We start from the raw sequence: 27,974 nt of genomic DNA on the forward strand, positions 1-27,974 counted from the left end.
ATGTATGGATATCAAAGGGGGAAGTTATATGTTAATCACTTCTGGAATTTAAAGAGTTAACACTGACGACATAAAATTGTGTGGTAAACTTGGTTGGGACTCCGACGATTTCACAGACACGTTTCCGCTGAGAGAGAGAATAGGACATCAAGAAAACAATAAACTTTAACTTTACGATGGTTTTCTATTTACATATATATACATTTATTGACTTATCTCTTTGCGATGGCCATATTATTCTTGGCAATAGATATTCAATAAAATTCAACATAAGCTTTTTCAGGTCATCTTAGCTCTATAAACATCGTATCACATCAACACGCAGGATATTTGGTCTTTTCTTAAGCTAATTAAATGCTTTAAGCATATATATCTATGGGCCAAGCTGGTTGGCCAAGGGTCAAGAAATTGTGCACGCGCAGTGGTGTTTGTTTTAAATCTTCCAATATGGTTTCCTTATCCCTCCATTATCGTTGCCTTAAATTGAGGTTGGCATGATTAAAGATGAAGGTTTTGTTATTCTGGTTTGAATATTGTTGTGAGATCATTGTCAAAAACGAGCCCAATGATATTGGATAAAAATTAAAGCAAATAGACTTCGCTTTAGTCTACGTCTACATCAAGTTCTTTGTTTTCCTCGACGTCAGTTTGATTTTCCGCCTCTAAAGATCTTTCCTCCTCTGTAATTTCCACTTCTGTATCATTTAGACACTCAGACGAGCCGTGCCTTTCTCGTTTTGCCTTCGCGCGACGATTTTGGAACCAGACCTGAGGAGAGAATGAGGTATGACAAATTTCTTTTTAATACTTTAAATCGTAGCATCTCACTTCTCCTTACAAAATCACCCCCGAATCACACATCAAGGTCGCAAGAATATAGGCAATGATCACCGCCTAAATAAGCTCTTGATTGTTAAACAAATTCTCCTTGTCAGCACCTTAGGAAATGTATGAAGAACAATGTGAAAATATGTACACTGATTTTGGGGTGTGAAGGGTTACTAAATTATGATAATTGTCCTTAAAGGAAGAGCATATGGCCAGCACAGGGTGCACCTTGAACCTTGAAATTCGCACATGAAAACACGAGAGTATTGTTACCTGAACTCGCGAGTCTCTCAGTCCCAGTCTTAAAGCGAGGGACTTTTTGAACACACTGGTTGGATAGGGATTCAGAGCGAATGCTCTCTCAAGTTCCTCGATTTGCCATCTCTTGTAAGTGGTTCTGTTTCTCCTACCTCCTGTTTTATCGTGACAAAAGTCTTCTGCGGAAATGAAATAAATGATGAGCACTAGTTCATTGAGAAGTTGACTCAATTCAACTGTTTGGAGCCCTTGTACTTCAATGCGTTTAGTGAGTAGCTAAAAAGCCGACCCCTCCCCTCCCCCCCTCCCCCTTCAAGTTCTCTCTTAAACCAATGGCCGCGTGATGTAAATATAAAATCAATCGCCTCTTTTTATCGCACTTTAGACCGGAGGCATGTCCTTTCTTTATTTTTTCTTATGCCCTCGAGATATTTACCCCTTCTTTTGTTCGGCTAATTTAATAATGCTTTATCGAAAAGTGCATTGATTTTTAGAGTCTGGCAAAGCTTTGAGTTGCTAGCTAGGGTTAAAACTTGGATACTGTTTAGCTCCGCTGATAATGAGTACAACTATGTGCCTACTCATCAGGAAATTGTTCTGAGCTTCGATCGTGAATTGTCTTTTTACTTAGATACTTTAACTAGAAACTCTTATTTTCTTTTCTAGCAGAAACGCAGTTTCACTGGATCTTAACCGCAGTATTGAAACTGTTCGATCTCAAATGATCCAAGATTGAGTGATATGTGACACATCCGGGACCTTTATGCGGTATGCAAAACAAAGAAGCCAGCGAAGAGCCCCTCCCAGAGGTTGACGTGCGTATAGGAGTTATTTACTTGTTTGGACACATCTAGTTCGCAGATATCAACAGAATAGCGATATTCACCAGCACCTGTGCATATGTATTAACACTGTATTCAGGTGCACCAACACAGTCCCTGAAGGCAGTGTCATGAAAGAATCATAACATTAAAAAAATCATAGTGAAAACAGTCAGGGAGCGCACTGTCTCCTTTGTTCATTTATTGAGGTTGAAACAGAGAAAGATCACCAATTATTAGAAATAGATTTAGGTCTATTTTGGATTAATTAGTCGATTTAAAATGATTAGTGAATTGGATTTGAAATCGAATGAGAACTCGGTTCGACATATATTTTCTCTCTGATTTTACAGCTCTCAGTTGGAGTCTCTGATTCAAGTTTGCCACAGAGAAATACTCGATTTCCTAAATACTTTTGAAAGCGGGTTCAAGATAATCGAAACATCATTCTTCATATCAAAACATAAAGAAAAACAGAGAAAGAAAGAAAGGGGAGTTTAACAGTTATTCTGAGTGAAAACAATTCGAAAATGAGTAAGATTGGGTATGTGGACGAGAATGCAATAAATGTTAAGCGTTCCTCTTGATTCATTTCAAAGCGACTTCCTATTAGGATTATAATCGATTTCCGCTTCTCGAACCAGCGAAAAAATTGATTCTTAGATCTACAGCTCCGGCAGAACACGCTTATAAAAGCTCGTTAAAAATAGGGCACGAAACCATGCGGAAATCGCCATCTTTTTACCGTTACGAAACTATTCTTATTAGAAATACTTGATCACTATTACCTCGCCATCAATGGTTAATTTGTATCGGAGGCAATTTGTCAGAAAACAAATCAGTGCCGCGACAGCCCACTGCACGAGTTTACAGAGATAATGAGGCAATAAAAAAATACCTAGAGGGTGAGAATTTTTGAATCGCAGTTTGTATAAAGCATTGGTTTTGTGTATACTTCAATTCAAGAATGATCGATAAGCGCCGGTTCTCTGTTTTCACAAGCTGGCAGCTGGGCAAAGATGGGCCAACCAAGGTATCGCGTAGAAGTTAATTATGTTGAATTTTATGTCGGAATCGATTTGTGAATGAGTGACATGTTAGGAAACATTGATATCAAATAAGGGACTTTTGATATCTTACAACGAATCGATCGGACATTTTCTCTGTAAGATAAATTCGAGTAAAGGTTTAGAACTCAGACTTACCCTGGTTTAATTGTTGTGAAAAAAAAAATTTACATTGCATGTATAGATTTCAGTCGAACTTTGTTGGGTAACACACTAAAGCAGACAAAGTAGATGGAATTTCATTTTGCCATCGAAACAAAGCAACTACTTAAAGACTGAAGTTTTTATGGGAAAAGCGTAGGTGAAATCAAACCACATACAAATGTTAATGTAAGTGCCTAGAAATGTTACATTTATTCTGGTTCTTAAAGATTTTACAAGCGCTAATAAGGATTCATTAGTATGACAATATTTTATTAGTAAAAAAACAGCAGTAGCTAATAAAAGGTCTTAGCGCACCCGTACTTTCTGCGTTTAAAACCTAGCAGAGGTTGTTTTACTATTGGAAATAACGAAGGTGTATTTTATTTTACCTCTAAAACTTCAATAACCAATATCCGATTTTCAATTTTAGCGTCGGTGCCAAATGAATAAAATAGTCATTTGTAACAAAAAAAAAGCACATTATATTGCGTTGGATAACTCTCTGTAAAGGAGACGATGAATCCAGTCTTCTAGAATTAGTGGTGGACATATAGAGGATCATTTTCTTTTAAATTTGTCTGAAATTAGCCACTTACAGGCCGAAAAAAACAACAACACAAAAGTACTCATCTAGAGCCGAACCGAACTCTGAGTTCATTACATTATCTTCACCATTGTAGTCAAAAAAGTGCAACATTTCCGAAACAAAGCCCTGCCAAGAAGGATAAACTTCTGCATTAGAAACAGCTGTTCCCTGGTTTAAGAAATAATTGATACTTAGATTTTGTACTGAGAGAATAGGTTATCGATTTCATGGAGCAATGAATGAGGCCCAATGATGTGTTCTCTGTACGAGTTTCTTCACGTCTGCACAATATCGTGCCTTGAGTAAGATTGTCTTGAAGCTATTAATCTGAATAAAAAGTTTTAATCGCCTCAAGGATTCACTCGAGGGGACAGATATTTTGGTTTAAAGCTCACGGGATACTACAATTTTGAAACAGTTTTTCTTGGCAAGTTGAATCAAGCCTAACTGTAGTTTTCTCTTCCGACTGTTTCTTTTTCATCGCGTCTCACTGACGTTTCTTTGAACGTCCGCACTCACCAACTACAATATTATCAGGAAGTTAAAAAAGATGATATTGGACGGTAGAAAAGCTAATACATACAGAAATCAGCTCGTTAATCGCGTAAAAATTTGTATTTTTGATAAACTGGACGTGTGAAAAGTTCAAAATGCACTTAAAAAACTCGTAGAGCGAGAGTATTTCACTCGCAGTGCTCCGACAATGGAATTCCCCCGCGGCATGAACAACTTACCATTCTTCAGATCATCGAAATCTCTGGCTCTTCCTTCCCTGTCGGTGTCTGGTGCATTTCGAGATTCACCCTCAGCAAACTGCACTCGACTCCTCTCACAGTAACACTCGCAGGTGCAACGAGGTATAGACACAACTTGATAAGGTGATACGGCCCCGTATCGCATTCCTGCCAGGCGATACGGATGGTGATGCGAGTACAGATAACGATGGCGTAGGAGATCCATAATGTATGTGCTCGATCCTCGAGGCTCGCTTCGTAGAAACTAAATTAACAGGCAAACTCGCTACAAATATAGAGGACGAGTTTACAAAGCTGTCCAATTGTGTGTTGAATGCCCGCAACCCTTAATTGAAGCTGGTGTGAAAGACGCCTGCCAGCCAATACCAAGAGAGCGTGTCAAAAGCTTCATTTCTCGCTTTGTTAAGCGACACAAAAAATCATCTCCAAGCGAGCGCTCTACTACGCATCATCATGTTGCCATGGAGGTTACAGTCAGGAGGAAACTGTCCCATTTCATTGATCGGCCGTCAACTTTGATTTCACTGTCTTAAACAACCACTTAACAGAGTTTTTAGTCCATCCAAATAGTTTTTTCATCTGATTAGGAAAATCTAACCCACACTCAGGTTTTACCCACAACTTAACAAAATATCTTCTATTTCACACCTCAACGGCATTTGAAAGTGTGACATTGTTTCGCCGCCCGCCGAATCATCTCAGTCAAAATAGAACGCACGGGTTTCAAATGAGTTGGCCGGGTCATTTATCGACAAAACGAATTAAAGCATTCTTACTTTAAGCCTTTAGCTTACACATGTTTGTAGATAAAGAGCATTCGTTGTAGGAACACTAAATGATAAAAATTCCTTCTCATTTTGAAACCCGACACTATATCCTGGAGGATAACTCTTAAAGTTAACCTAGATCAGTAAAAAGTATTCGTGTCAAACGCTCTTATTTTCCGCATTAAGACTTCACTAGTAACTTAAAGTTCAACGAGTAAAGACTTTTCATGACAATCTGACTGACAAATGCAAAACAACCATTTATATTATTAACACTTCCATAAGCAAAAAGTGAAGAAGAATTGGCCTTCAGGTTCTGTTCTTCGTCAAACCAAATCTCCACGTGACTCGCAAATGAACTTGAATGATATTATTTAGCAGGACAGGAACAAATTTCCTTCAAGTTGGTTTTTCATGCATGCAATTAATCAAAGTTTACCTCGCGACGAAGACTCTTTAAGCCAACACCTTTTTAAATGGACTCCTCTTTGTCTCTTTAAATGACCTTTTTCAGATAAATTTTCACTGTAACTTGAACTAACACAAGAAAACTGATGTTCTCTTAACTTAAAGAAACGCTTCTTGCTGAACTTGAAGGCGACTGAACAACTATGCTGACACCGCGCGAAAAATTAAGCTGCATGGCATTTAGACGACACTCAAATATAGATTTTTAATATGTTATTCCTCGTGGGTTTGTAAAGTAATCGGAACAAACAAATGAAAAAGTTGTATGAGAAGAACTCAACCATTTGACTTAGACAGCTACATGGATTGCAAACCGCTATTTTAAAACAAAAAATCTGGTCTTCTACTCACTCACTTTGCCGAAATAATTGCTGTGCAAAACTGTTTGATTTGCTGATAACAAGTTTTTTCTTACTTTTGCGAGTTATCAGTTAAGGAAAACAAAAGAACAGGTTGCAATGAACACATAATTCAAAATGCTTTTCAAATTAATCCGCACTCGTCGCCGATATCTTTGAATCACTTGAGATTAATTCTGTAGAACAACAAATCCCCTTTTCTGAAACTCTGAAGTGCTTTCAACCGCTCATCTCGTTAACAAGAGCAATCTGGTAACTGATAGCGCATATGAGCTTGAGCCATATTATAAAAGATTTTCATTGCTTCTGTAAACAACTAACAAAGCTATAATCATTACCCCATTTAAATCAGTGATCAGAGTTTGATTTCAGAAATATTAACATACTAAACAAAGCACGATATCTCTTAAACTCAACCTACGCAACACTAATTACCACCTTTATTCGGCGCAACAAAAGTTCATTTGTTTTTATCGTTTTCATTTGAGCTTATTTGTTGATACGAGGGCTGCATTTTCTCCTTGTGATGTAAATACACGATGCAATTGGCTTTTAAACCGTTAAAAAGATGTGTTATATGGATTGGTCGAGTTGAAAATTTACAAAATCGTGAGGGATAAAATCACCTTCACACCAGCTTTGTCCGTTGATTCGAGAGAAGCTTATATTTTTGATAGCACGAACGAAAACTTTTTTTAATATTTATCGATCATATCCCGATTTGCTCATGTAATATTAATTGTATTAACAAACCATTCTTTTCCCGCTTTAAATGTAACTCTCTCAAATATCTTAGGAAAAATGAAATATTCATAAATTGACTTAACAAAAGGAAGCTTTGCAATTTGAGATATGAGAAACTAAACTTGGATTTGAGCAGACTTTTTTCGACGTGTCCGGGGTACAATTTTTTGTCTTAAACGGGCAACTACCACTTTCAGCCTGAAAAATTTATATTTTCGGGTATTATAGGGCCTTGCAGCTTTTTCGCAGAAAGTTGTGCGCAATTTTCAATTAATGAAGATTTTAACTCGCTGAAATGAATGGTGAAACACAACGGGGCAAATTACGCGAAACATTAGTGAACAATGCGGGGTAATTTACGTAAAAAGGCGTCGGTCAGCTGTGCATACAGTGTGTGGCTGGCAGCATATTAACTTCAGAGGATGTTAGATGAAAAAGGCACCCTGAATAAACGTTATGGTGGTCGCGCGCAGTCCAGTTTTTATTACGAAACGTAAATGAGTGAAGCTCAATTGCGCGTGATAGTCGCGAAATTAATGATGAGTCGACAACATACGTGACTGTTTGCATTGATATTATAAACTGATTTATACCGTCTCCAGGCGATCATGAGAAACGATAACGACGTCGCAAACCACTGGCAAAACCCACCTTGTGACACTTAAGCGGTTAAGGGTGTACCGTATTTAAAAAAAAGAAAAAATTAGCTAGTCGTCAAAGTAAAATTTAATTATTCCTTAGAACTTAATCGGCTTGTACTTCATATAACTCTCTTTTTCAATCAAATAATCATCCGATGTTGTTTTTCATGTCCTTTATCTATTTCCCTTGTTCAAAACGTTTGAGCCGTGATATAACCAACGTCCATCATCATTTGTGCGAACTACAAACGAAACTTTGCCTTACATGTACTCAGAGACCCCGCATAAACACGTGACGTTTGAAGGCAGTGAAATGGCCGCGTCGATGGAGAGAACTGGGGACGAGCGACAACTTCATAATCGTCTTCAACAGATGGCGATTATGTTTTTTGCTTCTTAAAATTTACCGAGAAGCTGTTTTATGAGCTTTCATAATAATCATTTACACCATTAAGGCTATTCCAAAAAGTTAGATTTCCTAATGCGTTCTTCCGTCCATTTTTCCGAAGATTGCCCGAAAACCAGGCGAAAGCGTCCTTCGTCTGATCTGGTAGTTGAAATTTTCTGAATGCGTATTTCCTAACGACCGTGAAAATGTGACGAAAAGTAAGACTATGTAAGGAGCAATCTCTTGGTACCTACCTGAAAGGTCTTATTTAATTATTTGCTAACATTGTTACGCTTCTTTCGAGATCAAAGGGAGAATTTGTTAAAAGATCTGCTCAGATGATGACTTTTTCGCTTAGGCGATTTAGCACAGGAAGCCCAAGTTCAATGTAGAGCTACACCTGTCAAGTGCTGTGAGGACAAGCTAAAAAGGTTACAAGGATCTCAATGGAAAAAACGGTTGTACGTAGGATCCTAAAATGTTGGTGATTCAAAATAGAAAAAACACAGAGACAAAAACAAAGGAAATGGCACACCTCACCTCTTGCGAGTGCTTCCATACAGCTCAGAATTGGTTCAAAGTTATTAGGGCGATTTAAAGTTTCTTCTCTTAGAGAAAAGCATGGGAACTAAAACTCACCCAACTCTCAAAGTAGTTAAATTTAAGTGATGGGGTGGGTGTGGAAATGATCTGAAATGAAACATCCCAGATTGTCAGAGGTTGGCCAATTGAACAATCTGAATTACCTAAGCCTGAATACTTTTCTTTGTAGCAGAATGCACGCCTCAACCCTTGACATTTGACGGTATTTTTTAGTCCAAATCAATAAATACATCACCAAGCTGTACTCCTGCATGAAAGAAACTGAATTTTTATTGATGTATAACATAAGGTTTATGAACCTCATATACAATACTCATGGCACATGTGTACCAATCAAATGCAAAGCAAAGTAGAAAAACAACAACAAAAACATAGAATAAGTTGCATGCATAAGTTTTTTCTCTTCCAAGTACATTAGGACCATTCTCACTTTGACACATTCACATAATGCCCCCTTGGATTAAATTTCTGCATCATCTTAGCCTTGACCAAACAAGTGAAATGTCACAAAAGAAAAAATCCTGCTGTCTATGAAAACATTCAGTTTAAAACACAAATGCTGATAGCATTTTTTTATTGTGCTGAGGAAAACACAAAAATTGTAATCATAGGACACTTGTCTCAATTTAAATACAACTCTTTCCTTCAGTAATATCATATTATGTAGCTATTTACTTAATTCATCAATACTATTATAATATTCATTAATCTAATCATTGTAATTGTTATTTTCTGTATGCTATCTATTCTCTGAATAGATAGCATGGATTTATCTCAAAGAACATTTTTGGATTAACATTTATATAAACTGTAGCTTTTGCAAAGTAAAAAAAAAACAATGTCATAGTGGTTTGCTAACAGACCAAAATTATCAATAAACAATTAACATCATGAAAAAATTATATATCAAATTATTAAACAGACTGAGTTTTGAAATTGCAAAGAGTGACCTTGCATTTCTGAGATTGTCTTCAAATGTGCTAAAAATCTGATTGAGAGGAGGGGGCTTATTACAAAATTGAAGTTCTGCATAGGGGTGAGGAGGGAGTTATTGAAGTGTTTTTTGTTAACACTCAGGAAGACTGCAAACAAAGTTGATTTTGTGAATCAGGTTGTGTTCATGTATGTCATACTGTGTTATTTAACCCTTTCATTCCCAAGATTTATAATTCTCCTTACTGTCTGCCATAAAATTCTTACAATCTTACTATAAAAAATTTGACATTGAATCAAATAATAACTCTCAATTGATATACATATATATATATTTATATAGGGAGTCTGCAAGTCGATTTTTCGTGTGGAACAGTGCTCAATACGTTGAAGCAGAGCGGAATAAATATTTTAAGAGGAAAAAAGGACGCAACTACATTTCCCTAACAAGCCTGTTTCGTGAATCACTTCACTCTTCAGGGGTTTAAGAGTGAAGCGATTCACGAAACAGGCTTGTCGGGGAAATGTAGTTGTGTCCTTTTTTCCTCTTAAAATATTTATATATATATACTAAACCAATGAAAAATGAAAGTCTTCTTTTAACTTTTACTTTGCTTTTGTGCTATGCGTTTCACTGCTGTTGCGGCTCTTCAGGCACAGCAAAGTGTGGTTATTGACTTGTTACGTCACTGATCTAATTGTAATTACAATAATAATGGCTATTGTAATTCAAAGTGCGTGTGAGCAATTAGTGTGATTTCAAGCCATTAAGAATGGGTTTATATTTCGAAATAAGAGAGGTTTTTTTAATTTTTATTTCTATGCCTGAAGAGCCACAACAGTGGTGAAACATGTAGCGCAAAAGCAAAGTAAAAGTTAAAAGAAGACTTTTGTTTTTCATTGGTTTTAGTATCTTCATTCAACACAGAAGTTTACAGTTTCTTGATATATATATATATATATATATTTTAAATCTTGTCACTCCTCTGCTTGATATTGCATTACTATTTTTAAATTTCACACACACAAACACATGCTGGTTCTAGAACCCCAATTGTCTCTGTATGCTTAGTTAGATGCCCCCAGAAAATATGGTAATCAAGTAACACCAACTCTAATTCTTATCCATCTTTAATCAATATCTTTTAGTAAATGCAGTCTGACTTCTCTTTGGTACAACCTGATGGAACCCCTAAGAGTGACTCATATCTAATTTATCCCTACAGTATCACACCTGTATCAACATCAACCCTTTCAGCCCCAGTAGTGACCAGGATGTAATTTCTCCAAACAATATCACTGCCTGATCAAATGTACAGATCACAAGAATGAAATGATTACCAAAGATGAAATGTATTGATGTTTGAACAAATTCTCTCAATCCGTAAATTATGAAACATATGGAGGACAGTGATGAGAATATACATGTTGATATTGCAGCTTAAAGGGTTAAGAGTATGACCATGAAAAAAATGGTTAGCAATGATAGAAGCAGCTTGAATGTTAAGAAAATTCTCCTTTTCAGTAACATAAGAAATTTATGTAGAGCAGTATAGAGAATATGCTCAATCGATGTTAAGGTGTAAAGAGTCAATTTATTTATGGTTATAAATAATTGCTCCAAAATACTTTTTTGCTAAAAAATTTGCATGAATGTAAGGTTGTAATAAGTTTGGAACAGGTCATTTGGTTGAAATTATCTCATCTGGAGATCTTGTTGTCATAATGACTGATCTACCAAGAAGGAAAATTCAGTTGAAATTGTTTTAAAAATGTTATACCTAGGATTAAGACTCCTTTTTTAGAGATTTCTGACTTGACTTTTACTTTAGCAAATAAAGCAAAAGATCAGAGCAGAAATCTTTAACAAATGCCCTCCTTGATTGAGATAATATCCATAAAACAAAAATAATAATAAAAAAAACAGTCAAAATAATATTCCAGCATAAATATCTTAAATTTTCTGAGCATTCCAAATTAAAGAAACATTTCCTTTGTTTTTTCAAATGGTAGACAAAAATAAAAGCAATGCAGAAGTTATGACTAATAAATTATATCTATGTTGAAGATGAGGGCTCATTTGATTATCTGAAAATCATTATTAATTCACTCAAGCTAGACATGAATAGTTTGCCTGACATCTCTTGCACAAACACATTTTGCCACTTAAAATTGACAACACAGAAATATTTCCATTTGATGGAAAATTTTTGAAGCTCTCAAAAAATTAATATCCACGATTTTTTAAAACAGGAACGCAGAAATCTTTAGAAATCCTAAATATAATAGAAGGTACAAGAAGTCATTACATATGCAAAACACGTCTAGTGTACGGTTGGGGATTCGAAAGGTGAAAATTCAAACATTCAAAATCAAACAATTTCCTTAAAATAAAACTGAGAAAATATTTGAATTTCAGGAAAGAGTAGCATTCTATTTTTTAAAAATTTATCCTTCATAAAGGAAAGATTCGAGTAAACCGTATAAATTCTATTACTGAACTGTGAAACAACACGTAAACAATTGTTCCGTAAGGAAACCGACTTAGCGCTCGCAGGGTGTGTCGACGATAAGAATTAAAATTGTAAAAAATATTTTGAAGTATATCTGATGGCTTAACATTTACCTAAAATTTCTTACGACAAGTTTTCATAGGCCTTAACTGAAAAGATGGGCTTATGGCGTCCTTAAGAGAAGCAGTCCTAGAACGAAAACTAAATTTCTATTCACCAATACTTGCCTCGGAACGTTTTAGCGCCAATAAATGACCCGACGCTAAGATGATACGCGTAAAACCTTCGACAAAATCTGGTATATTATCTCTCGAAACGCATTCTATTTCTACTGAATGAATAAAAAAAACTCTTGATTTTAATTTCATAGTTCAAAAAATTAATGAAAAGTAGCAGTAGTCGCACAAATGAATTTCATCTGTTGTCGCTGACTGACCCTTTGAAAGTAGATATTGTGTTCATCGAAGGTGCGTTGTCTTCGAATATACGTTGCACCGCTAAAATGGCAAAATTAGCCCCATAATGGACAGATCTGTTGATAGAAAACAAGAATAAAATCCTCCTGTAAAATTAAAATTGAAATAAGTCAAACAAACTTGCTCTTAAGTCTAGAAAAAGACAACGATCTTTGCATCGTAACGATAACTGTAATGGACAAGATGGCGGTGCGGCGGTTGTTCGGAACGTGACTTATGAAATTCTCAACAATCTCCCTTAACAGAAACGAAATCCAGAAATAAAATCTTCCCTTTCAAGAGGAGAGTGATTCCCAATTTTTTCTGTGATGAAAAGCTTCATTAACCCATTTTCAAGTGAAATATTAGCGATTGTAATTCAAAGGTAAAGAAGAAGGAAGACAATCGAGCAGCTCGAACCACAACTAGACACAAATCTGTTTCTGTTGGTATACTCTTAGTTTACGTCGAATTTTCCCCTTTACGACACGAAAAATTTACCTCTCACACACAAAGGATTGGAATAAAGTCATATAAGGCAAATAACACTTACCCTGGGATAATTTTAGGCTGAATTAATGTCAAAATTACTGAAAGTTGCCAAGTTGAATAGATTTTAAGGATCAAACAAGACAAATCGCCCCAACGGCTTCAACCAAATACTACATTCTAGTGAACTTTTGAGGCCTAAATTAACCAGTTAACCACTAAAATCTATGCCAAATGAGTATTACTGACTTTCAAGCTCGATTCTAGCTAAAAAAACTTACAAAAACGAGAAATATTGGGATTTTAGGGAAAATGTTTACGAGGAAAGCAATTACGACAGAGTCGCAGCCACTTGTCGAGATGTGTTTGTTGCTTGCATTTAACAAGGTTTTAAACTCACTTTCACGTCTTCCCCAGCTCTCATTGTAAGTTAGATGCAAAGATAGATGGTTGGAATTTTATAAAATAACTAAAAAGTTCAAACTTCTTCCAGATTGCAAAAGCTGCAAGAGTTTCTTTACAAAATGTCAAACTAAACTAAAATGGAGTTTCGCGTTAAAAGTTAAACTGCAAATAAGTGGTTGGATAAATTTACCGAAACTTACCACCTCTAGGAGCTCACACTAAGTAACTTTCGTTAACGACCATTACTTTGGAAATCGCTCCAAAAGATTATCCAATATAGGACGAAACATTGGGACAAGAAGCACAACTAGGCCAATGGCCGTCTGAAATGGCAACAGTTCGTGTGTGTTTCCTCAGTGGTCCGCACACGATGTATGAATAAGATGCGCGTTCGTAGCTGCGTCACTTCTCCCCAAGCGACTCCGAGTGAAAGTTCGTGAGTTTGATTGTTTCGCGATCGATTTATTCCGTGGAACCTCGTTACTACATTAATATAATCAGTCACCATGGGCGATGCACCGGCAGCCGCAGCTAAGGCACCCAAGAAAAAGGCACCGAAAAAGCCCGCCGAGCACCCGAAGTACGAAGAAATGATTATCGCAGCGATTAAAGAGTTGAAGGAGCGAACGGGATCTTCACGCCAGAAGATCACGAAATATATATCGGAACATTACAAAGTAGGAGATAATGTTGCCGTACAAGTGAAACTCAATCTCAAGAGACTTGTGGCTGCTGGCAAGCTAATTCAGGCCAAAGGAGTTGGAGCATCTGGTTCTTTCAAGGTCAACAAAGCCGCTGAGCCGAAGCCTAAACCTAAACCGAAGAAGAAGCCTGCAGCCAAGAAACCGGCAGCCAAACCCAAAAAGAAGCCGGCAGCCAAAAAACCAGCCGCCAAAAAAGCAGCAGCTAAAAAGAAGCCTGCTGCCAAAAAGAAGACTGCGAAAAAACCAGCTGCGAAAAAACCGGCCGCTAAAAAATCCCCGAAGAAACCAGCCGCTAAGAAACCTGCTGCGAAGAAAGCTGCAAAGAAAGCAAAGACCCCAACGAAGAAGACACCCAAGAAGAAGGCCGCCAAGAAATAAGCAGAGTGATGATTAATTGAGGACTAGATCATCCTACTGTTCATATTAGAGACTGCGGTTTCCGTTGACTTAGTAAGTTAAGAAAAAAAAAAAAAACAAACCTTTGCTATAGCGGAGGGTGCCGAGCGTAGTCTAGAAAACAGAGATAGTAAGAATTCAGAATTCTATTAGTAGATGTGTATTTCCGTTCAGTAACAGGTTTCTTTTTTTGATAGACATTTATTTATGTAAAATACCGGTAACAGAGTCATGAGTTGCGCGAAGGTTTTGTAAATAAATCGAGGAAGGAAACGAATTTTTTTCAAACAATTAATGTCTGTCGTATTTGTAGCCTTGTAATGGGGTTTGGGCTTTGTCCTAAATTAGATCCTGTTTCCAACCCTCCCCTCTGTCCTCCATAGAGTTCCAAGTGAATAACAAGTATACTCAAAGTGATCAAAATTCCCGACTAAGGACTACACACTAAGCCCAGTTCCGCATGATTTTGGCAACGATGAGAGAATGCATAGGGAATGGAACGAGAACACAGCCCCTCCAGACATAAGTTAAGGGGTCTCCAAACAATTAGATCTCGAAACGGGGCTTTAGTCAGGTTCATAACAGGCTTGAACGTACTCCAATAAAGCCTGAGAACATGTCACTTCGTGATAGTTGCCCTCTTCCGTAGACGTCATTACCCTGTGGTTTGTTTTCAGTGAGTCGCCGCCTTCCGTTCCTCGGCACGACCCATCTTTCGAAGACTACCGAAGATACTTAACAAATTGCCATTTGGGGCAAGGCAGAAACCTTCGATTCACGGACCGTCATCTTTTCAAGGAGAGTAGCTATGAATTTAAGAGATCCTCGCAGCTAAGAACACTACTGAACAAGTAGTTAAAAATAGGAGCTGGAAAAAATTCAGGCCCGTCGGGATTTGAACCCATGACCTCTACGATACCGGTGCAACGCTCTACCATCGGAGCTAACAAGCCAACTGGGAGCTGATCAATATATATGATATATTAGATATATTTTTTTAAACCTAGATGAGCTCTCAAAGCTAGGCAAAAATCAAGGAAGTTTTGGGACGCAAAAAATGCCACACCATTATGCTTCAATTTTTTAATGAACGGAATTGTTAGAGCTAGCATTCATATTTACAATTATAAACAAGCCAGTGTTCATAAAACAGACGAGGTCGTACGAAGCTGTCAAGATCAGCTGCGTCAATCCCTTGAAACTAACCCAACGTAGACACAGCCGGTAAAAAAAATGCACGAGTCAAGCGCTTCATACAAAATGTACGTTTTGATTTCTCTCATTTCCACGTTCTGTTTGCTAGCACTAGGCCCATGTGCCTTGTGCTCTTCATGGACCCTTTGTTGCTCGTGCTCTCGGGTGAACTTTGTTAGTGTCCCGCGATTTAGACCATGCCTGGTTATTAACCGTTCCTAAGTACTTCTAAGGGAGTTCTTTGTCTTCCAAGTATCTATACTCAAAAGTAAAGCCTTCTTTTTTCCTTTGACCCCATTTTTCGTAGTCAAAATAGATGTAGGTGCCCTGAAAGAACAAGTGCAAGAGTTAGTTTTGCCATACGCGCGAGTCCACGCCCGTGAACGAAAAATAAAGCTGCCACGCACGGAAACCCTAGAGTCACCTCATGAAACAATTGACAAATGTTTGTAGTCATTCCCAAGATGACCCTCTAGGCTAGCACAACTTTCGATGAAGTGTCGAAAGTAATCTGAGAATGAACTAATTTTTTCCCGCTCTATGCCGCTCTTTTTCCCGCTCTAAAAAACCCCGGTGCAAACTTCCAAAAATAACCAATCTCTCACAGTTTCCCACACTTAAAGCCAAATACTCAGGCTTATTTTGAATGCTCGCTAGCTTCTTGTTATAATTCCCTTTGCTGTTATGATTTTGCCACTCTCTACGCCCGACCATGCCTTTCTGTTGATTAGTTATTCGATCCGTAGGCCGGCAGAAAGGAACAGAAACTAAGCTGGTTTTTCTCTTTGGATTAAAGGACCGCTGGTCACATATACTTACTTGTTCATATTCATCCGTGATTGCCTTAGGTTCTTCGTGTCTCTGAAACCACATCATGTACTTGGTGTGAAATCTCCATGACTGCTTCTTCAAAGCCTTTGCTGCTAAGTACTGTGCTCTCGTTCCCTAGAATTCCATCAACAAATTCTCATCAGACTCACCACATTTTCTTGCAATTTTCAGAATCGAAAAACTGTCAAACCCTCAGTCAACTGCCTGGTGTGATAACCACATTAATTCACACACAGGAAATGTATAGAGAACCTGCCGATGGTGTAAAAGGGAGCTGTGCCGAGAAGCCAAACCCAAACAAAGAGCCAGCTGGCAGCCTAAACAGACGGTGGTGAGAGGACTTATAGGCCGGCGATAAACCAGCGGTAACCGGCTTTAATCAAAACACCAGAGAACAGTAAGGGATATACTGACGTTGGAAGATAAAAGATCAAGATACAACAAGCCCATCTCCACTTATTTAGAGAGGAATGTATAAAGGACTGTAAGAGAGTATTAGAGAGTATTACCAATCCGACCGCGGGAGCCTCACGTTCGAGTATTAACTGAATGTGACAATAATAAAATAATTTACACACGTGTAACGCTGTTGAAATTCAGAGGCTCACCTCTTGGTAGTAAAAAATAAAGAAGAGCGTCTCCGTGGACAATCTTTGGAAGAATTCTATCGAGTCTACATGCTGTGGGGGATGTTGATGATGATGCGCGGGTGTTGGGTAAGGGCTGCGCTGTAAATAAGGTCTGTTGACAGAAGAAAATCAAATTGACTCTCAAATAATTTGCCTACAGAAGAAAAAAAACAACGTGACGTACAAGGATAAGTTGAAATATTATCATTTATAGGGTTAATTTTCACACAGAGACGGTCTACATCAGTAACACAGAAGAACTAGTAGTATCACTGATCCTTCTCCTACCCCTGGGTGGGTGATAAAACATTACAAGTAGCCACAAATAATTTGTCAGTTTGCCTTCTAACTCTTCCATGAGGAGAGAAGGAAGGGTTAGGCAAATGGGTAACTCTCTCAATGAAACGATGCACTGATTGATACAGAAAGAATCCTTACTGTAGAGTTTGATTAAATTTAACAGATAAGTGCTGCCTGTAAGTGTAATTTTATAAATGAAAGCAGCATACATGTTGTGGTAGAATGTTACCCTTCTACATAATAAATTTTCCTCTTTTAAATTAAATTGCAATTGAAACCAAGTACAAAATTGATCAACTCCTCACATGTCAAATGAAACTCCATGGGTGAAATATTGAATTTGAATGCAAGCTTGCATACAAATTGGAAGGAGACGCACAGTTAATTTGAGTTGAAAGAGTGACTGTGGTTTTCAATTTAACCTCTTGCACTGGCACACAAGTTCAGTAAAAGATATACTGTACCTGACTTTCTCCGAATCAGCTGGAAGAGGTAGGTGGTGATATGCAGTTTCCAACATAGCCAGCTGATAACACCTCTCCTTGTTTAGGGGCACAGGACCTAATGGAGCCACACCCAGTAATGGCTGGAGATGCGCAGTATTTGTCTCTTGCGATGCTTTGGTCTTATCTGTTGTTTGACTACTGCTTGAGTCAAACAGACCTGACATACAGTAAAAATATAATAATAATAAAAATAATGGTAATATAACATTATAAACAAGAATATGGTAAGCATCAGAAGCAAAATCATTTGCCTGCCAATGTAGTCACTTTCAATGTGAATGGCCACTATTTTTTTTTTTTGTCTTCGTGAATACTGCAAGACTTCATTATGCAGTCAAAACATCATAATCCACATCAAAACTGACCACGGATCACAAGACAAACTATTTTATTTCTTTTACAAGTGCATTCACCAGAATGACTAACTGCAACCCTTTTAACAGTGCACACAATTGGCATTTGGTAATTATGCCACAATTTTCATTTTGCATGTGATAAAAAAGAGTGATCAAAAAGAAACAGAAGATCTGTGAACAGACTACCATAACAAGTGCCAACAACAAACCCAATCCTCCCAAAGTCACCTCTACTTTCTGTGCTGTAGTCCGTTGGCGTTGAGATAGAATTGTTCAATCCAGCTGTCGCCACTGCTTGAGCAGCCATGGACTTCAATGATGAGAATGAATTAGATGTTGAAGGCTGCTACAAATTGAAGAGGAAAATAGCGATCATGTTAAAAAGTGCTCTTCTCTTTCAATTTAACAAATGCAGTAACAGTTTTAACATCACATCCACACTGTTACCTGGTGAGAATGTAAGCAACTGTTACTGTCAGTTACTGATGGCATTGGTGTTGTCACTTAGGATTCATGTTGTTTCAGTCAGTGAAGCATCACAAGTATTTTTCTCATTTCTAATTGATCTATTTTCATTGTATAATTTGATACTTGTGTGAAAAACTTATTGGCCCCTACATTTTAGCTTGTGCCATAGGTGTTATGGTTTATCAGCATCCATGGTAAAGTTAAAAAACAAAATTAAAGAGAATGTAAAATGTCATGAACTTTCAGTACCTGAGTTGGTCCTGAGTTTGACATGAGATGAGAACCACTTAAAATTGATGCTGGTGGATTAGCAGATGATACTAAGGGTTCACTTCCCATTGACACTGTAGAGTTAGGTAAGACTGGGCCAGAATTTGATGAAAGGGGTGCAGTCATTGACAAGTTAAACCCACTTAAATCTGACCCTTGAGCAGAAACCGGTACTGAAGTTGGAGGAAGAGATGAGGTCATACTTGTGGAAACTGGTTGTACCAGGACCTGTGTTGCAGATGTTGATGGCTTCATCCCCAGGACAGAATTAAGACTAGGTGATGATGGAGGTAAGGAGTTGGATTGTGAAGGTGGTACTGCTGTTGATATCGTTGGGGGAGAGGTAATGGACAATGATGCAATTGATGACACAAAATCAGCCACACTCGATGCAACACTTTCTGACTCTAAGACATAAAGGAGAGTAAAATTAGTTCATTCCAAAGAACACACAGTAGCTGCATAAGCCAAATTAGAGAACTATTGATTCTGAGAATAACGATACTTGTTACAGTTTTCTATCCAAACATTTCTGCGTTATGTCTTTCAAAGCTACAAGTGTTTCAAGCCTGGATTAAGACTCCTGTGTACATGAAAAGTCAAGATGTCTTTCTCTAAGCAGACAAAGAAAAAAACCAACCACATATTTCAAAATTAAAGAAATTCTAAAATAAAAATTAATAAACAAAAAAGATATATATATAATCCATATATGCATGAAAGAGTGAAGGAAAAAAAGTCAAAAAAGGAAAAAAAGCAATTAAGCAAGATGGGCAGAGGGGAGGTCAGCCTGAGCTGATGGAAGGGAATTGGAAGAAGACAAGCTTCCTCTTTAGTTTTCTCTCCTTGTACCTAAAAGGCCTTTTAGCAGACTATCATTAAGATAATACCAGAGAAGTTAATCAAGACATAGAAATGTGCCTTAAAAAGGCATATCAAAACCTCTTTCACCTGTGCATTCTAACGTACTGTTGAAATTACCAGAAAAGTGGTTAGTATGTGTGGAGAGATCAGTGCCATTTCCAGGCGCTGAACTAGTCCATGATAAACTACTTGGTACTGTTGTTGATGCCGATGAAATATGATTCACTGGTCTTGTTGGTACTACTGAAACGGCAGGTGATGTAGGTGCATTTTCAACATGGTTCTGTTGTGCGCCTGCAGCCACAGCATATCCTGACACAGGTGGAGGAGGTGTGTTAGGTTGAGATGACTTTTGTACAGGCTCCTCACCATTACTGGCCTCATGATTTTCAACTGCATTTGTGTGGATTGTTGAACTAGAACAAAGATACAACATATCAATTTAACATTATTATTCAGTTGGTCATGTCATGAGAGTGCAAGAAAAGTGTGGGGGGGGGGGGGGGGGGGGGGAAAACAAATTTTGAAAAGTTCTGACATCACAATGACTCTATGTAAATAGATGAATAAATTATCATTTTCTAATCCCCAATGGAGTTTTTGCCACAAAAATCATGGCCAAAAATTTTCACATATTTTCTCTCTCTCATTTGTCATACATCGCAAGTGCACAATGAATTGGTGCAAGGAAATCTGCATTAAATTGTAAAACCTGACTACTCCAAATAAAGTATTTCACTGAAGAAAATATTTACATTAAGGCACATGATAGTAACAAAACCACTTACTTAACAACTTTTGCTGGTGTATTACCTGATGGAAAACAACAAAAAGTGAACCAAGGATTTACATTTAAAGCAATTTTGAACTGGCAGTGATGCAGAGTCAGATGATGAAGATGATTAAGCAATAAATATGGGTAGAGTTTACACATCAGAGCCCAGGAACACTTTTATGTCAACAAGAAAAGTAAAACAGTATCAAGTAAAACCCTGTAAACTTGCGCAACCAAGGCTTGGGTAAAATAGACTATGATACTTGGAAATGTAAATGTGAAATGTAATTAGAAGAAATTACTTTGAGTTTCCAGTTAGTGAGAAGTTTGATTTAAATAAAATTAAGTCCAAGAGGTTCAACCACAACTGTGAAACATTGGTAGCAAAATCATACTTGATGAATCTAGCACAGGGCAAAGACTGACAATCTAATAACAAACTCAACTACCCAGCACATGAGTAAATTTAGTAGAACTGCACTAACTTGAACAATCATAGAAGGCAAAAAAAAAAAAAATTTTTAAGTGAGCTGACACACAATGACTATAAAAGCTTTCCAAGAGAAATAGCTTTTAGTCTGGGTAGCAGTGAAAGTAGTAGCAGTAGACCTAATTTTACAAATGTAAGCAATATTTAACAGTAATTAAACTGATAAACTTTCGTTGATAAAGTTCTACTATCATAATGTTAATTTCACAAGTTTTATCATGTCTTCCTTAGTAAAGTGATTCACAGATAACTGCTTTGCAGAATGTTATAAACTCTGCAAGTTCAAATACTGGTACACTTAAAACTTACTAGCTTTTATAATTGTTGGACCAGTAGTGATTGCTGATGTTGTCTGTGTAACTACAGGCTGACTTGAATTGTTCATCTTGAAAGCTGATGTCCGAGGGGGTGAGTTGTTTGGCAAACTATTTGCTTGTGAAGCATCATTCTTTGAGTTTTTCCTTGGTGAGCTCTGTAGGAAACAATAAATTCATTTACATCATCAACTCTCCTTGTTATTACCAGAGCTGTGCTTCATCCAGCACAGGTGCTTGTGTCAACAAAAGCTTGTAAGAAAACAGGGCACCTTCCTTGGTCAAGAGTCTAGAGGCACCCCATTATCTTCCAGGGAGCACAGCTTTGATAAGCAAAATAATACTTGTAAACAGGTACTATGAACATAACTGTGTTAAACAAACATACAGGTATTTTGAAAAACACCAGCACAGAGTTTAGGCACAAATATATACTTGGTAGTGTTTTTCAAAATTCCTGTCTGCCAATTTAATTGCATCATACTATGGGGAAGTTTAACTGTTTTCATAGACAGAATCCCATGATAACCACATGCTCAGGAATGATGCAAGCTAAGCAGAATCATAATTATTTTTAACTAAATGGTCCTCTTCTTAATTTTTTTAATTTACAAAAATCCTATTATTTGAACCCAGCTCTCCATGGAGAAAAAAAAAAGACATCTGTTGCAACTCCTTTCCAAACTTAAGAAATATCATTTTCATTTGATATGACCATAAGGTTAAAACTGCTACAATCACACAAGTACATACAGTTCACTTATATGACCACGATAATAGAACAAAACTGTCACTAAGCAACAATTATGCACAGTGTTCATATCAGCTTTTAAATAAAGTTAGTTTTATTCACAACTGTAAGCTGACAAAAGACTCAGCCATTGCTTGATTTTCCAATATTAAGTAATGTACATGAATAAGCCTAATGAAAAAACCATCATAGAAGATAAGAAAAACTTAAAATTCAAATCCAATTAATGTGCTTTTTAATTGAGCAAGAGGGAATCCTCTTTTAAATTTTCAAAGCAAAGTTTTGTTTAGAGTTACCAGATTTATCTTGGTCCCTGTGCCTGAGTTTGGTCCAGTTGTGGTTGGTGTGCCTGGGGTGCCTGGAGTGCCTGGAGTGCCTGGGGTGCCAGGAGAGTTTGGAGGTATTGTAGAACTTGGAGACATTGGAACATGATTGTGATTGACAATTATGTCATCATCTTCAGTAGGGGAAGTTGCCAAAGTGTTTACTATGAAGGAAAATTTAATAATACATACTAACTTAGTTGAGGTATAAAAATATTCCTGTTATTACAACAGTGATCACCAAAATTTTATACATGATAGTACAAAATTGGTTAAATATAAATATTTTCCCATCTGGCCCTCTCACCCAGTCAATATGTACATACTGCTAATACTTCAAAAAATTGATTCATAACTGATTGAAACTAGGAGAAACACTTACAGGCTGCAATGTTTTCTTCAAGGTCAAAGTCATCATACATGAATTCATTTTCTTGGAAGTCAGGTTCCTACAAAACAGATTATATGCTCACAAAGATGCCAAAGCCCCCAAAACGAAACAAACCACAAAATTTGAGTAAACCACAAAATTGATCATGAAATAAGACAAGCTGAATACCTTGTAGCAGTCTAGATAATAATCCATGTCTTCTTGTAACTTCTTAATCTATAACAATGGAGACAAATGCCAAAACAAAAGTTAATGCAAGTTTTTTCAACAAAGTGGTAAATATGTTACACATAAGTAAATTAGTTAACTGAGTCATAAAAACCCAGGAAAAAGCAAACAAAATAAAAGACATACATCATCTGGTTGTATTGTACAGTTGTCCAACATTCTAAGGATTGTCTGCAAAACGATTACACACAAGCAAGAATTATTATCAGCAATGACCCAGTAATGACATCTGAAGTAATGAGAAGTCAGGAAACAAACTGACATTGCAATGTGAAAAAAGCAAAGTGCTTTGGTAGCAAAGTCAAAAATTATTCCATTGACCATGTCCCATAACTATCAAGTGCACAACAGAGTGTCAGCTACTGATGACAAGCAGTTCAAACCTGTGTTTAATTAAACTATCTATAGTACATGCTAACAAGGAATGTCAAAACTTGACATTTACCAAAACAACAAGTAATTGAATTTCCCAGTCACAATATGACTCAATTAATGAATGAATGAATGAATGGTTTTCTTTTCCATCAAACAAGCTTCTATTTCTTTTTATTTTTTAACCATTATAATCACCAACACCAAAGGCAACTCATATTCTAATCACACCTCCCATTGTTGGTTGTGGTGCCGATGTCTACCAGCCCATTCTTGCAACTCATCCACCTTATCTTGTCTCTGTGTTATAGGAAAAGCAAGTCAATTTATTAGGATTTGTACACTTTCAAGAGACAATTTTCCAGGACTTTTTCAGGACTTCAAATATACATAACAGTCCTTAACTTTCAGGGGCAACCAAGTTTCTTCTTACAAATTGAAGATGGCAAGGATGCCAATAAAGAAATACCAACAGTTTCAATTGATACTGGATTCCAAATTGCAAAGACTTTCCAATACCAGAAGTCCTCATCCCGAACTTTCCAGTCTAGGAAAATTATTTACCAAATTCCAGGCCTGTCTTATTTTTAGGACCTGTGCAAACCCTGTTTATGGGTTTATTTACTAAACTACACCAGCCAAACACTACCCAACACAAAAAGAACAAACATCATTTCCCTTTTTAGCATTTAGTTTCTTCAACAAATTTGATAAATTTTAGTTTACTATCATCATTGCTCAACTAGTATGTAAGTGTTTACATGTGAACACAACTCTTACATCTCTATCAAGTTTCTTCTTGCGTGATCCTGCATACACTTGTTCAATTTCTGACTCAATTTGATCCACCTGGAATAAAAAGAAAAAAAATGACCAATCTCTAAGAAGACCTATTTAAAATCTTCTACATTCAATTCATACATTCAAAAGAAGGTACATATTTGGGAACCACAACCAAAACCAATGTAAACATGAGGCCATGCATCAACCATTACAGACATTTCATTTCTTTTAATGTGCTTGGGTAACTCACTTCTATTTGTAGCCTTTCTAGGACTTCCTGCAATGAGAAAAGCAATCAGGGAACTTTAATATTTCCCTTTTGCTCCAAAATAGAAATAAAACTGGCTTACTTTACTGATTCATGTGGTCAGCTTTCTGGGATAATCTCAAAAGTAGCAATATTCAAATAACATGGCTTGTGACAGGCAAATTCACTATTAACTCAAAAAAGAGACAATCATTCAAATTTCTGATTACACATAGTTATTGGGCAAACTTCCCAGACAGATCACAAGAAAGAATGGTTTCACTTCTGGCTTATCAGAAATGCAATCTGAGGATACAGTATTCATCAAAACTCTAGTTAGATTTGGTTAAATCCTCAGCCTATGGTGACTCTAGAAACTATACTTACTGTAATCCAAATACTGGCCTCCTCTCTCTCTTTGGTTGCAGGGTCTATCTTTGCAGCAAGTCCAAGTCCTGTTAACACCAAAATTATTATTTAGATTAAAGTATTCCCTTGATTAAGTGCCCAAATGCTTATTTAAAATTTCAGCATGTTCAATGGTGGTTATTCAAGGGAGATGCTTATTATTCTCCTCTACTGATTCAACTGTGGTTAGCTTAAAAAGTTATAAATAAAGTGGCCCTAGAAATAGGTTTTCCTTGTGTTCCTAATATTAAGGAAGTGAGGAAGGAAAAGGGGGGTGCTCATTTGGGAGGGGCACTTGATTAACAATATTACCCAGGAGGTGGGCGTTATTTGAGGAAGGATGTTTATTAGAGTGTGGATGCTTTTTCAAGGAGACAAAGTATATAATTAGGTTCTGCACAAAACCCCTTCCTGAAGGACATTTGAAAATAATTCTCTTTTACAATATAATGCTCTGGTGACAAAACATACTTCAATTTGATAAAATACATACCTTCTTTAGAATAGGCCTTGGTTTTAGTCTCTCTCTCAACAACCTTGAATCTTTCCATTTGCTAAGAGAAAGAAACAATGTTTAAAACAAGTTACTTCAACCTTTAAGTTCTCAAGAATCCCTTGAGAAAGGTTGTAAGTTAATTATAAGATAACTAATCAATGTTTGGAAAACACTAAGTTAATTGCCGCCAATGTATAGCAGTCTTAATTTAACTATACCATAATTAAAAATGGCGCTACTCTTGGACGCCATTTTGAAGAAAACAAACTCTATACATTACCGTCTCGATAAGTTTTCTGTTTTCCTGGAGAGTTCTCTTGTCTTTGATATCATTAGACGCCATCCAGGTCTTAATCTGGTCTCGCAACCGCTGCAAAATATTCAACAAACTTTAAATTTCAAACTGGCGGCAAACTGAACTGGGAATGATGCGAGGGTTGTACAATGTAATGACAAACGACAAAACGAACATAAATGAACCCTTTGCCAAACCTGTAGTTTCTTGATCTCCTTCTTGAGGTCTGCTTCATATTTTTCTTTTTGATTCGCGTTTGACGCACTGTGAACCTAAAAGAATACGTCACCTATTATTATCATCCAAACTGTCCAAGTGTGAGCCTAACGTGTTGAGAATAGCATCTCAATCATGGCCTGTTCGAACTTCACGGTTTGACTTATAACTCTTCCAATTACCTTTTGCCAGATATCTTCAAATGTCTCTACACCTTCTTGTACTTTCTTTAGGCAACGGTCAATTTCACCTAGGATTAAACAGGCAAAATGAAAAAAGGAAGTGGGACGAAATCTTTGCAAGTCAAAAAAACATCAAGGGAAAGCCATGAACTCGTCCTACCTTGTAGCTTCCGTTTATCCGCCATTACCTCGCTGCGTCGCTCTTAAGAAGCATAATTTCGTAGCTGGAATAACTACTGGGATATTCAGCGTTAAAATTCCGCAATGATTGAGAAAAGTGGGGGAAATTAATTCACGAACTGTAAGGGATAACTTGGCAAAATGATGCTTTTCACCTCGCCATAAAAAGTACTATGGGATAATTCTTGACAAAGCGCATGAGCACACCACCTACATGTCATGCGCTAACGTGTGTTTTCCATTCCGAGAAAACGAAGTTGAGAAAAACACGACATCGCGCCTAGCGGAAATAGCACTATTTTCTTCAAAAACTCCATTCTAAAGTGAGTATTAAATACGGGTATATTTACTCTTTCGTCGCTTTTTTATTATTTTATTTTCGACGTACTCGACAAGAATGAGCTCGTTACTCTATAGCTTGTTCCCAGGCTACCAATCCGCGGCTGTAAAACGCCTGTCAGTTTTTCCCTAAACACACACTAATCACGCCACAAGAAGTCACTCTGGGAGGTAACACCTGCGTTACTGTAAGACACTGAAATTTGGCAATAGTTCAAAAAAGCAGATGAAAATAAAAACCAACGCTTCTTCTACCAGCCTAAGACCACCTCTACCCAATTCCTCACTTTCATCCATCTGGAAAATACAAATAAATTATCAGTACTTTATGCCAACCTCCCCCCTGTTCCGCCCACGCGACTCTAAATCTACAAGAATCAAACGTCAATTTAGGTAGGATTCAATTTAGGAGCGAAAACCAGTGCAACCCGGTAAAAAACCTCGCCGATATCCTTCCGGCTAATCATTCGTTCGTCTCCTTTTACTGATATCCTAACTGGCGCAGACTGTGGTTTCAATAGTTTATGAAGCAATTAGCTGGGGGTATTTTTGCTTCCATCATTTTCCTAGCTTCCTGCAGAGGCATATTCCGTTTCTTTTAAGCTGGCGGGTCAAGGGGTTGAGCTGGAGTCACAGAAAACATGGCACCTTAATTTCTTACCTCAGTTTTCTGTTCAGCTGAAGGTACGAATATGACAGACCGTTTGTCCTTTCCTTTTGTTCAACTAGAAATGCCGCCTACGATTTGAATAACCCAAGTGAAAATTAAACGAATGGTAACGCTAATGCATGAAAAATTATTCGAATAAGAGCGAACGGCATTGATTATAGAACAAACAAAAAAGACAATAGCTTTCAACTTCATACCACGGGTGTAACAAAAAACCCATGAGAGTAAAGGGATGACATTTCACGGCCTCTTTACCAGAATAACATTATCTCAATGTCAAGAACAACGAATCTAAATTGTTGCACATATGTCGAATTTCACATACGGTGTTTTTAGAAAAATTAGAAAGAGGCTTTTCCATGATAAGCGGACCTAGACCCAAATTAGAGCCCAGTAAATATTAGAATTGAAAATAATCTTAAGTCGTGACGCAGTAGTTTCTCCTCGACTCAACGAAATAGTTTCAAACTTAGCATAATGGCAAAAACATATTGAAAATGTGTCCAACTAAAAATAAAGATTATTTGTCGGATATAACTTAATTTAGAGCTCATTCCGTAGACATTATCATGTCTGTAAACTTAGTGGTATCATAATTTCAAAACGGCTCGATTTAATTTGTTGAAAATTAATATAGTGCGAAAAGAGAAAATCCTGAAATTGTAAGAAAATCTATCGAGGAACCTTCGAGACCGTCCCTTAAAAACTGTTTGATGGGTTTCCCCATGGTATTAGTATAAAAATAGCGATCGTCATGCCATGTCCACCACTT

General features: G+C 37.1%; 3 protein-coding genes and 1 long non-coding RNA gene across 8 annotated transcripts; 1 reads left to right on the top strand and 3 right to left on the bottom strand.

Annotated features, from left to right (window-relative positions):
- Nucleotides 1-153: 153 nt before the first annotated feature.
- Nucleotides 154-4,791, bottom strand: LOC113683648 (homeobox protein unc-4 homolog). 2 transcript variants are annotated; one of them, XM_089183840.1, is made up of 3 exons: nt 4,439-4,791; nt 1,102-1,262; nt 154-768 (listed from the first exon to the last, which is right to left on the bottom strand). In XM_089183840.1, the coding sequence occupies exons 1-3, from the start codon at nt 4,662-4,664 to the stop codon at nt 604-606; spliced, it is 552 nt and encodes a 183-aa protein (XP_089039966.1). In that variant the 5' UTR covers nt 4,665-4,791; the 3' UTR covers nt 154-603. The 2 variants fall into 2 exon arrangements, with proteins under 2 accessions (XP_089039966.1, XP_027056702.1); XM_027200901.2 differs by having other exon boundaries at nt 1,102-1,265; nt 4,439-4,786.
- A 5,692-nt stretch (nt 4,792-10,483) lies between these two features.
- On the bottom strand, nt 10,484-13,573 carry LOC113683649 (uncharacterized). The gene is made up of 2 exons (XR_003447404.2): nt 13,425-13,573; nt 10,484-12,407 (listed from the first exon to the last, which is right to left on the bottom strand). It is a non-coding gene; the product is annotated as an uncharacterized LOC113683649 (long non-coding RNA).
- A 26-nt stretch (nt 13,574-13,599) lies between these two features.
- LOC113683647 (histone H5) lies at nt 13,600-14,615 on the top strand. The gene has a single exon (XM_027200900.2). It carries the CDS (start codon nt 13,731-13,733, stop codon nt 14,304-14,306), a length of 576 nt encoding a protein of 191 aa, XP_027056701.2. The 5' UTR covers nt 13,600-13,730; the 3' UTR covers nt 14,307-14,615.
- A 777-nt stretch (nt 14,616-15,392) lies between these two features.
- On the bottom strand, nt 15,393-26,572 carry LOC113683639 (CCR4-NOT transcription complex subunit 3). 4 transcript variants are annotated; one of them, XM_089183842.1, is made up of 22 exons: nt 26,174-26,572; nt 26,014-26,081; nt 25,813-25,887; nt 25,601-25,690; nt 25,318-25,378; nt 24,804-24,871; nt 24,420-24,446; nt 24,167-24,235; nt 23,618-23,686; nt 23,141-23,185; nt 22,955-23,002; nt 22,778-22,844; nt 22,369-22,559; nt 21,317-21,479; nt 20,531-20,555; nt 19,860-20,158; nt 18,858-19,285; nt 18,369-18,483; nt 17,743-17,941; nt 16,958-17,090; nt 16,338-16,463; nt 15,393-15,845 (listed from the first exon to the last, which is right to left on the bottom strand). In XM_089183842.1, the coding sequence occupies exons 1-22, from the start codon at nt 26,196-26,198 to the stop codon at nt 15,747-15,749; spliced, it is 2,490 nt and encodes an 829-aa protein (XP_089039968.1). In that variant the 5' UTR covers nt 26,199-26,572; the 3' UTR covers nt 15,393-15,746. The 4 variants fall into 4 exon arrangements, with proteins under 4 accessions (XP_089039968.1, XP_027056695.2, XP_027056694.2 ...); XM_027200894.2 differs by having other exon boundaries at nt 18,369-18,486; XM_027200893.2 differs by having other exon boundaries at nt 19,830-20,158.
- Nucleotides 26,573-27,974: the final 1,402 nt, after the last annotated feature.

The sequence above is a fragment of the Pocillopora damicornis genome, chromosome 10 (genome assembly GCF_964200805.1).
Source record: "Pocillopora damicornis chromosome 10, jaPocDami1.2, whole genome shotgun sequence".
In the NCBI taxonomy this organism is placed as follows: Eukaryota; Metazoa; Cnidaria; class Anthozoa; order Scleractinia; family Pocilloporidae; genus Pocillopora; species Pocillopora damicornis.